The 12,006-nt window shown below is 43.6% G+C and overlaps 1 protein-coding gene across 2 annotated transcripts in view; it reads left to right on the top strand.

The window, feature by feature from the left end:
• The first annotated feature begins 5,039 nt into the window (after positions 1 to 5,039).
• The window catches only part of mcu (mitochondrial calcium uniporter), a 115,462-nt gene continuing 108,495 nt past the window's right edge, over positions 5,040 to 12,006 (top strand). For both annotated transcript variants that reach the window (XR_013791034.1, XM_079513153.1), the window contains exon 1: positions 5,040 to 5,351. Coding sequence is in view for 1 of the 2 variants with exons in the window: in XM_079513153.1 (XP_079369279.1) it covers positions 5,226 to 5,351 (126 nt within the window). In the remaining variant the exon portion in view is untranslated. The remainder of the gene's footprint in view (positions 5,352 to 12,006) is intronic.

Genomic DNA, 12,006 nt, shown 5'->3' on the forward strand with positions numbered 1-12,006 from the left:
TCACCAATGTCATGGCATTGTAACACACTTCACAATCACAATCACAATCACAATCACAATCACAATCACAATCACATATCTTTAACGCCTCAACCAATGCAGGTGTGGCAACAAGAGTCAAATGAAGGGCTTGGCCCATCATAAAGATGGTAACGGCTCCTCAACAATCCATGACTAAAGGTTATGGTTATCATGTTACCACTCCTATTATTATCCTTGAAAATGCTGGCATTTTGTCAAGAAGTAGCCAGCACCTTTTTCAAAGTCATGGACATGGTAGATCAGTGGAATTAGATTTGAACTTGTATTGCCCATGAACCTGTATTCCTCTGTGACATAGCCTGGTGAGTGGAGGACACACTAACAATAACATAATGGTATGCATTCAACAGTAGCACTGCCAAGATGCACCATAGTACAGCAACATTCAGATGAGATTAATATGCCCCTGAGTTTTTAATCTAGCATAAATCTTCAATGTAAAAGTTTGCCCTAGCCTACATTCTGTGGTGCCATAGTGGTTACCACATAAGTACTATTTTATAGCTACTTTGTCGTACAAAGGTAAAGGTGCTGCACAGAGAAAATAGCAAATCTGCAAGCTTACTGTGTCATGTTGTGATGTGTTGTGAAGGAAGTGTGCAGTCTAGTGACTGCAAAACACTTCCTTCACACATAACAAAACTATTTCACTAGAACAATGTTGGTGTGACTTAAGGAAGTTGCTGTATAACAACACTGTACTTTTGTATTCATATAGGCCCCATCTTTTATTAATTATCCAATATGGGATTTTTATGATAATAATAATAATGATGATCGGCCTCTGTGTTGTGCTATTACATGAAGCATTTGTGAGTTATTTGCCTTTTTATGAAAAGCCATGCCCTACATTTTCAGTGGCTCAGAGGCAGCTCCCCCCGTTGACAGCCATGGTCGGAGGCATTACATTTCCAGGTTGTTTGTCCTTGATGTCCATCCCTCTGTCCGGCTGTCCATTCATCTGTCCATCCGTCTGTCCATTGGTCCATCCAGCTGTCTGCACGACCGTCCCAACATTGTGAACGTGACATCTCAGGAATCCCTTGAGGGAATTTCATGACATTTGGTAAAAAAACGTCCAGATGGACTCAAAGATGAACTGATTATAATGATGTGGTCAAAGGTCAAGGACACTGTGACCTCACCTCGTCTGTCTCAATCTCAACATCATGAATGGGATATTCCAGGAACGTTTCGGGGGAATTTCATGACATTAGATAAAAACGTCCACTTGGACGTAAGCTTGAACTGATTAGAAAATAGGTGATCATGGGTAAAGGTCACTCACTGTGACCTCATAAAACATGATCAGTAAGTTCCTTCTTATAGTCTTCATGCAGACAGATACAGGTGTAAATGGCGACTGGTTGGCGGAGGCATACGACTGCAATGCAGCACTTCTAGTTTTTTTAACGGAACCCGGAACCCGGAACCCGGAAACATATACAGTATGTTTCCGGGTTGTCAGTCCATCGGGCGCAAGATTGTGAACAAGATATATCAGGAATGCTTTAAGGAAGCCTCACTTGGACTCAGGGAAGAAATTATTATAAATGGTTTTCATTGTGACCAATTGGTCACGTGACAGCATAGACTTGAAGTAAACTAGTTTTGTACCAACACAAAGGTAGAGGATCAGGTTTCCTGCATTCCTATAGGCAATTGTTACAAAGGTAGCAATTGCTAGTCAAAGGTGGCCAAAGGTCAAAGGTAAAGGTCACTGTGATCTCACATCTGTCCCATTCTTGTGAAGGTGATAGACATACGATACAACCATGATGTGGCATTTCTAGTTCTTCCTTTTACAGTGTGTCTCTATATTATAGTATAGCTGTTTATGAGAGAGAGAGAGAGAGAGAGAGAGAGAGTGTGTGTGTGTGTGTGTGTGTGTGTGTGTGTGTGTGTGTGTGTGTGTGTGTGTGTGTGTGTGTGTGTGTGTGTGTGTGTGTGTGTGTGTGTGTGTGTGTGTGTGTGTGTGTGTGTGTGTGTGTGTGTGTGTGTGTGTGTGTGTGTGGAGCTAATCCCACAGACATTTGCCAAAGAAATACCTCCAGTCCACTCCACACATTGTTTTCTCATAATATGTTATGTAAACCTTGCCAAAATCTGAAGGTCAAGATCTATGCCATTATTAGATCCTATAGTGTTTTTTAGGTGGGCTTTGTGGGCTCATTGCAGACATTTCCCACCTGATGTGTGGGGATCCAAATTGAACTACTGAATAACTGCTAGCTTGCATAACGTTTTCAGACTAGGACTTATAAATCTAAGATGTACAGGTTCATCCACTGGAAAAGGTTAGGTTTTTGTATCCTCCAAAGAGGACGATCCGATCTCCCACTATGATGCAACACTAACTGCCTTTCCCCCTGGGCTCAACATTCTTTCAGAAGAATCTCTGGATTGTTGTGTTTCAATATTTTTTATTAAGCAGAAAAAAAAGACATGGACAATACATGAATTTATGACACATGGGCACAACATACGATCTCTGGATTGTTGAAGATGCAGTTAAAATTGCAGCCACCCACCAAATATACACTTTTTTTTAAATGTGCTCTGAAGAAGGCTGAGTGCCGAAACGCATAAGGGTAAATGGTAAAAGGTAAATGGTGCATTTATATAGCGCCTTTATCCAAGGCGCTTTACATAGATTGTGCATTACATTCACCCATCCACACGCACATTCATACACCGATTGCGGCAGAAGCCATGCAAGGTACCAACCAGCACATCGGGAGCAATTTGGGGTTCAGTGTCTTGCCCAAGGACACTTCGACATGTAGACAGGAGGAGCCGGGATTCGAACTGCCGACCCATGGATCATTGGACGACCTGCTCTACCTCCTGAGCCACAGTCGCCCCAAGGGCGCACAGACATGGGCCATGGCACACAGACAGATAGGTACTCTGACAGTTACAATGGGTGGCGCATAACCAGAGAAGCATGACTCCACGGGCATCGTTATCAATTGAGTCGTGTCAGTGTCTCTGACACGAATATATATATTCACCACAATAATGCATGGTGTCATGGACTAATTCCGTTAATTGTCATGCTAATATTTTTCATTGACATGTTTAAAATTCCAACATAGGCCTACCATAATTATTTCTATTGGGACCACAATGGGAATAAGCTTGCAGCTTTCTTGTGTCATCCTTTTGTGTTACGTGTTTTTTTCAGGGGTCACCAACATGTACACGGACAAATGTGTCTGTGGCAAAGACTTGGTCTTGTCCGTGACACATTTTTACACACCATTATAATGTTCTTATTTTGATCATAACACCCACTTACTGTCAAGTTTCCAGGTTTTCTTCAGAATATGTATGACAATTATTTACTACGATTCTATGGCACATTAGGAGTCCAACTAGTACTAGTGGTTCTCAAATGTTTTATTTGCAAAGATCACCTGATGAAGGCCGTTCACGGCCGAAACGTTGTATCCTAATTGAATGGTGTTTTAACACAAATAAACACTGTTGGAGCAAAGCCTGTGTGCGGACCACTTCTTCACTGGAGCAAAGCCTGTGTGCGGACCACTTCTTCACTGTACTTATTTGCAAAGACCCCCTTAACTCTGAGAGTGTTCAAATGGAACCAAATAGTCCAGACCTGTTACAAAGGGCACCTACGGACGGCTGCAATTCGAAATTGGCCCCCGTAAAATCTGAATCCCCCACTCACCCTTTTCCCCTCACTGTATATGTTTTTTCCCCTTTTTTACCTCCTTTATGATGATTTCCTGTTTTTGGCTATTTAGAAGTGTATATGTGTACGTCTCTAAATGTTATGATTAATTGAAAACGGTGGACCCTCTTGTAAACAAGTGTAATGCTTTATGGTGTCGTCTACTCACAGTTAACAGTTTTTGTATTGAGTTGGGTAGGGCATGAGACATTACCCCAGGTGAAGGAGTTCAAGTATCTCGGGGTCTTGTTCACGAGTGAGGGGAGGACGGAGAAGGAGATCAGCCGGAGAATCGGAGTGGCAGGGGCGGTATTGCAGTCGCTGTACCGCACTGTTGTGACGAAAAGAGAGTTGAGCCAGAAGGCAAAGCTCTCTGTCTACCGAGCAATCTTCGTTCCTTAAGTGTGGGTCATGACCGAAAGAATAAGGTCGCAAATACAAGCGGCGGAAATGAGTTTTCTTCGACGGGTGGCTGGCATCTAGCTCCCTTAGAGATGGGGTGAGGGTGAGAAGTTCAGTCACACGAGAGAGACTCTGAGTAGAGTCTGAAAGGAGCCAGCTTAGGTGGTTCGGGCATCTGGTTATAGGATGCCTCTCGGGCGTTTCCCTAGGGAGGTCCTCGAGGCACGTCCCACTGGGAGGAGACCCCGGGGCAGACCAAGGCGCAGTTGGAGGAAACTTTCAGGAGGAAGTCACTAATGCTCTGGAGAGGGACGTATGGAACACTCTGGTGGAGCTGTTGCCCCCGCTACCCGACTACGGATAAGCGGTTGAAGGTGGATGGATGGATGTATTGAGTTGTGCTTGAAGTGTACTGTAATTCTGCAAACTGTTAATAAATACTTCAATCAATCAATCAATCAATCAATCAATCAATCAATCAATCAATCAATCAATCAATCAAACAGACCTGTTATGGTCATTCAGGGCTATCTATTTATGTGTTTCTGGTAATATTATTGTCCACTGACTCATTTTGTATGTTTGTGGTTAAAATGGAATGTTGACGAATAAATAAATAAATAACTCATAATTGCCACAAACACAATGCACGTGTGTGTGTGTGTGTGTGTGTGTGTGTGTGTGTGTGTGTGTGTGTGTGTGTGTGTGTGTGTGTGTGTGTGTGTGTGTGTGTGTATAATTTTGCACACAGTAAAGTGTTCATTTAAAATGTAGTTTCATTTTACAGTGTAAACTGTAAAGTCAATGCGCCTTGTATGGTATGGAGCGTCTTGATATTGAATATTGGTGCAACAGTGACTGGGCGTGTGGTGCGTGTGAGAAGAAGCCAGTAGTCCAACCCCGCAACCCGCCCACCGCCCTCCCTCCCTCTCCTCTCCGCTCTGCTCTCCTCTCCGCCTGTGTGTGTGTGCGCGCGCTCGCGCGTACATTTTCCGTGTGTGACAGTGTGTGTGTGTCTTGGAGAGGACGGGGTCCGCCCGCAGCATTCTGCTCTCCCTGCGAGCTTTCACTGTAACAGAGAGAGATGGCTGCGAAAGTGTGTAGATCGGTGCTCCTGTTGTCCCGGAGCAGCAGCGGTTGCGGGGCGGTGGCGAGTAGCCTCCCCGCACTTGTTGTCTCTTCACAGCGACACCGTCAGCACATAAGACCGGTAAGTCCCGCGTCGTTCAGCCGGGGGACAGACCACCACCACGCCGCGGCTGTAGGAGCGAGCAGGACGGGGCGGTGTGGCAGCAAGAGGCGTCGGTGTTGGGCTGCCTGGCTAAGGAAGTGTGGCTAACTAGCCTGGAAGATTTCCAATTCCCGTCATGCGGGGGTTGGCGCTTTCTTTCTGTCACGCTATATGCGTAATATTATTTATTCACGTTTTGTCTTTCTTTAACGTCACAGTCTCTAGAGATTTGCTAAATATGTGACAGAGGCAATGCAGCTTTTTAGGAGCGCCTTGATGCTGGAAGGAAGCCCCAGGCAGTCCCACCACAGCTCACTGCTGCCCCGCCGTTTACTGTACAACTCCTCCAGTCTGCCACCCCTCTTCTTTCACATTATGCGTAACGTTAAGTGTCTATACTCTTGACTATATCACATTATTGTATTGTGTAATGAGTCCTTCCAACTTTGAACGAAGCCGTGTTTTTCAGTCACCGCTTGTTGTTTAGACTTTGCGTGTGCATGAAAGAATGGTCTCACCTTGAAGATCTTTTACACCTTCAGTGTTAAACAGTTTTCCAGCAGCGTTGTGTCTGAATCTACAGCTGCAGTACATGTTGTGTTGGGGTTGGTCCCGGACGGGAATGGAATGGTTAGGACGTAGGAGGCACATAGGGGAGAAATGGTAGTCACGTTTCCGCTGCCATAGGCAGCAGTTCCTTTTTTTTCACCTTTTCTTGTTTCCACTGTATATAGCTAATTGTTTTTTGTTGACTATCTCTGATGGATTGTTATCTTGTCCGCTTGGATCGTGTGTAAACCGCAGTGTGTGTCTTGGTGCGGCAGCAGCAACTCTGTGGTTTATGAGCTCAGATTTTACATGTCTTCCTAAAGATAGAAAGTGGAATTTGTTAGATGGTGGTACTCGTGGGAGACGCGTTGTATTCAGACAGACAGACAGACAGACAGACATACAGACTCGCATAAACATGGAATGGAACCCCGCACTTTGATGATGTCAGACTCTCCAGCCAGCCTGCTATTTCTCCCTCCCTCCCTCCCTCCCTGCGGGTGTTTCCCCGTCTGTACAGTTGGGAGGTCCTGGGTTTCCTGCAAGCTGATGCAGAGACCCATATGCTACCTGGTCTGTGTAATTGTGATTTGCTGTGTATTGTTCTTCTCCACAGCTAGCACAATAATTATACCCCGCCTCAGTGACCGGCTTGTCTGAGAACTATGATGAGCCATTTCACCAAACTGCCTGATGAGGGTGGTGAAGGCAGATTATACACAGTGGTGGCATTATGAAAGAATGGGGAAGTGAAACAGCTCAAGCAGGCCTGTAGTCTGTGATACCGTCCTGTTGACACATTACTGTATTTAATACCCCCCGCCCCCCTCTCTCTCACACACACATGGGGCGACTGTGGCTCAGGAGGTAGAGCAGGTCGTGCAATGATCCATGGGCCGGCGGTTCGAAGCCCGGCTCCTCCTGTCTACATGTTGAAGTGTCCTTGGGCAAGACACTGAACCCCAAATTGCTCCCGATGTGCCGGTTGGTACCTTGTATGGCTTCCGCCACAATCGGTGTATGAATGTGTGTGTGAATGGGTGAATGTACTGCACAATCTATGTAAAGTGCTTTGGATAAAGGCGCTATATAAATGCACCATTTACCTTTTATTTACCCCACACACACACACACACACACACCTGCCAAGTGTCAGTGACTTTGTGAAATTAAATGAGGACCCCTTACTGCCAGGGTGACACTGAGACTGCCCTGCAGGTTAAGTGGCTGTCAGAACAGACTTGGTGGGAGGTGCTCTATAGGTCCACTCGCCCATGGCGCTGCCCCCCTGCTGCCTCTACCATTCCATCGGAGTTGAGTCTTTACCTCCCGTGGAGAGATAATGTTCTCCCCTCTTCTAAAACAAGTAGGCCTATCCAAAAACGGTAACTGATTTAATGAGTTGACTGCTCAGTGTTTTAAAAGCTTTTTTTTATGGCAGAACTGCCCTTAATTAATAAGTGTCCTTAATAAGTTCAATTTTTTATTTTAGACTGCTGAGATTGTATTTCTCTTTTCTGTCTTTTGACTGGCATAAACGGTGTCTTTTCCAAGTTAACTGCCAAGCCCAACATTATTAAACCTGTCAGTGTTTGACAGCTTTCTGACAGGCCTGTGACTGCCATGGCAGTGTGTGTTCATTTGTGCCACACTGCACAATGGACATTGGACACGTTCTCCTTATAAACTCACATCTATAAATCTGCAGTGGACAAATGCTTTGAACCTGTATTGTGATTATTGAACTGTCTAGCGTAATAGGTTTGGCCGGTATTTCCTTAACCACTTTTTAAATAGGCAATTGTTTTCTGAAAACGCTTCACGATGCGATGCTTTGTGAGTCTGTAGATTGGCTATTGTTGCTGGGTTACTCCATTGTACAACAAAGTATAAAATAGGTGGTTAATATTAGGTAATATATCCTACCCCAGTATTTTGAAATCCCGGCGGTATAAGTTTCACTACCGTGTCTTAATAAACACTTAAAACCCACATGGTTGAGTCCCTCAAGGCTGTATACTAGTGTATTTTCAGTTTTCAGTTATTGTGGTGACCGACAAGCTTGCACCGTGTTGTGAGCTTGTCGGTCGGCTATTTTCAGCGAAAGCTTTCCCCACAATTCGGATGCTGCGGTTTAATTGGTTAAGTAGTAAGTTAATGTAACTGGCCAAATAAGCAGCAGTTTGAGGTTATTAGGGATTTCCCCAGTGAATTTCCGCATGGGCAGATATTAAGTGTACTGTATTTCCTGAGATGCCATCCATGATCAATATGATGAGCCGATACTACCGATGTAACCGATAGATGGTTACATCAATTGGCTCGTTGATAGTCTAGAATAGATCCCACATTGGTGCAGCAGCAGGTAAGAAATATAATTGAAATGTGAATGAATTATGTCGCTTGACTTGGTCTTACTAGTAACTAGACTCATTAGACATAGTAAGTAGCCTTGCCGAGCCATGAGGCCCATAGGGCCTATCTCCTGTTTCTGTAGCGTGAGGCAGCTTGATGTACCAGTACACCCCCTGGACATGACGCTAGTATGTCGCAGGGACTTACCCCCAATCCAACCCTTGATGCTGAGCGTCAAGCAGGGAGGCACTGGGTCCCATTTTTACAGTCTTTGGTATGACCCGGCCGGGGATTGAACCCCGACCTCCCAGTCTACGGGCGGACACTCTAACCACAAGGCCACTGAGTTGGTATTAGACATAGTATTGGGCAATAAATGTCTATTGAATATTGTATACCATAGTGTAATGTCTGGATCGTATGAATAGGTACAGAATCTTTAGTTGAGGAAGAGGACAGGACAGGAGCACATGGTCTGTATAGGTCTTACTGGCTGAGCATGGTTATGATGGGTCAACCCTCTAGGGATGCAGGGATTGTGTACTCTGGAGGGGCACACACTTAACCTGCACTGGCTTACTATTGACCCAGCTGTCCTATAAACGGCTCCCCTCTTGAAGTGTGGTAGGGGAGAGAAGAGTCATTGCGAATAAACAGCCCATGTGAAAGCAGCTATAAATCACAGATTGAAGAGAGTTTCTCTCTGGGCTGGGCTATAATCAAATTGTTGGTTCAAAACAAAACAAAAGACAGAAGTTGGATCACTTTGATATCCAATCTGTGATCATAGAATTATGTCATGATTATGTTAAGTTTGTTAATATCTTAACACCCCAAATCCCAATCTGCGCTGCCTCAATGCCGGGGACATCGAATGGATCAATTGCCATGAAACTTGTGCATTCATGTTACCCGGAGGATGGCCCCTATTGATGATGTTGACTCCATCGATGGCCTTTCCTCTAGTCTAACGCCACCCTTCGGCCAAATCTCCAGCTGGGTGTAAGAAGCAGCATGTCCTCTAGGGGCTGCTAGCAAGGTTTTAGACAAGGTTTTAGTCCATACTTTAGATAAAGTATGGACATACTTTATCTCCAGTGACATTGAGATATACATTGAAATGTAGCACTACAGTAGGTGCGTGTAGTTTCTACAGCCTATTGTAGGGATGGAGACTCCATCTCTGCTTTTAATCCAGTCAGCGTGTGTAAGTGTAAACTAATTTACCCCTGCTGCCATCATCATTATCATCATCATCATTATGATGAATTCCTGTTCTATGATGAATTCCTGTTCTGTCCTTTGTCTATATAGAAGTGTCTATTTGTACGTCTCTAAATGTTTTTGATGAATTGAACATTGTGGACCCTATTGGAAACAAGTGTAATGCTTAATTGGGTCGTCCACTCACAGTTAACAGCCTTTGTATTGAGTTTGTGCTTGAAATGTCCTGTAATTCTGCAAACTGTTAATACATTTTTCAATCAATCAATCAATCAATCATCGTCTCGGCAGAAGGTTAGTCCGGATTAGTGTGATAAAAGAGTCACTGTCTGCAAGGTTGTCAGACAGTATGACTCTCACCCCTTGAGAAAGGTGATAAGATAAGATGGTACAGTGATGGATAATCCTGTCCACAGAAGCTCCTCCATGATACTGTGACTATCGTTCAATTCATGGGAGCGGCTGGATTTATTGACAAATCTTGCCTGATTGACAAATCTGGCTGAGAAGGGAAAATTGTATCCAGGACAAAATGTTTTTGACATTACATGATGTATGGAATGGCACATTACTGGTCATTAAAGCTACAAAGGGCTGTTTACTTTGGAGTCTGCTGATTGACAGCTGTGGACCTCCCTTTCGTATTAGTTGACAACATAGATGATTTATGGCATTTCATTGTAATTTCATTGGCATTTTATTTGTTCATGGCATCAGCTTTTTATGCCAGGGACAGGCTATACAGTAGTCTACATTCCAATTATACAAAATCTAGTAGTACTAGTACCTGATTGATGAAGCATACATCTGATCAATTCAGCCTGGTTGTTCAGTCTTGTTTAATTTCTGTAGGATTCTTCACAGAAGCACTAACTAATGGGTATGAATTAGGTACCAGGAAGGCATTTATTCAGTGTGTGTGTGAGAAAATTGATCTGAATATTGGATTCTTCTGATGAGGTTTTCACTATACATTTTTTTATTGAGAACATCAGCCGATGAGCACCTATTTAGAGAAGCAGATGGCATGTAGTAATGTCACACTATCATTTATCATTCTATAAACACTATCACTATCACACTATCAAACAAGGCAACCTTGAGGTGGTAGTTGAGCTGCATGGCTCATTGCCTTTCATTTGCAGTGTCTGGTACTAAGTGTGTTTTAGTCCAAGCCTGTTTGCCGTTTTAAGGGAATGGGGAAGAAAATATCGCATTATATACAAGCTACTGTAGTAGGAGTTGGTGGCGGGGTGTGAGACATTGCCATAACCTTGTGATTAGGTTAAATCGATTCTTATAATTTAATTTTGTATTAATGGCTTTCAACAGAGATTACAGTGGGAGGGAAAAAATAAACAAAAACCTAAGCTGTCTTAAGCTGTTCTGCCCACTCATTCAATACTTTGTTGTAGATACAGTAGCAGACTGTTAGGAGAAAGACACTAAATGAGGAGACAGGCCATGTCATATCAACCAGTCTGGTATATCCAGGCAAGCATGTCCTCTCTGCGACAGTAGTCTATCATCCTAGATCTTTTTCTGGACACTGAATGTCTCTTAATGATAACTTAAATATTAGAACATATGTTGTTGACATAATGTCTACAGATCCATTTTGACATTGGATTGTCCTGGTATTTGTATTGGCTCTGTGTTATGTCTTTCATTTCATTCATCTTTACCTTGTATCCCTAAACTCTTTTGCCATGTTTTAGTTAAAATAACCGATCTACATTAAGAAGCTCACAACATGTCGATGTAGATCAGCAAGTTGAACTATTTCAATATGTTTTTCAAAATGGTAAAATGTGGCTAATATAAATGTAGGGATAAGGCGGTGCGCGAGATACCAAAGCGAACAAGAGTCAATTGTGACAATGATTTGATTTACACATCATGTTAAACCAGATGGACTGACAACCTCTCGCCTAAATCATCGGTCTCCTAGCGTTTGAGAGAGATTTGGGGCCGATTCATACTCCTATTTTACCGCTGTAGTGCCGAAATGATTTCGGCTTGTCAGAAATTTTCAGTAGCACCGAAGAATTGGTATTACTACCAAGGTGTGTTAAGTCAGCATGGCACAGGTGTTGGTACACACTGTTCTTTGGAATTATTTGTCCTCTCTCCCAAAGGGAAAGGGAGTACACAGCTTTCATGCTCTGAAGAAGGTCTATTACCAAAAGCACAGAAACTGCAATGGAGAACGTGTGTGGGAGCCTGAGCCTTCTCTTTTGTAATGTTCTTTTGCCTCCAGCACCTTCGTAGGATGTGTAATTGTGTACTATACAATACAATGCACTGCAGACAGAGTAGTTCTCCTTTTATATTGGACAGTAAAGTTCTACAATTTCATTGACGCGCCGCTTGCTCCGCTGATGCACTACAATGAACTGTGGAATTTGTCACAGGGCGACGGCGTGCCTCGTTATCAAATGTTTGCATTCCATTTTGTTGCCTAGAAGAAGAGTGACGCCATGTTAACGACAGTTTGAGGTCCATT

The sequence above is a fragment of the Electrona antarctica genome, assembly GCF_951216825.1.
Source record: "Electrona antarctica genome assembly, chromosome: 10".
Taxonomy (NCBI): domain Eukaryota; kingdom Metazoa; phylum Chordata; class Actinopteri; order Myctophiformes; family Myctophidae; genus Electrona; species Electrona antarctica.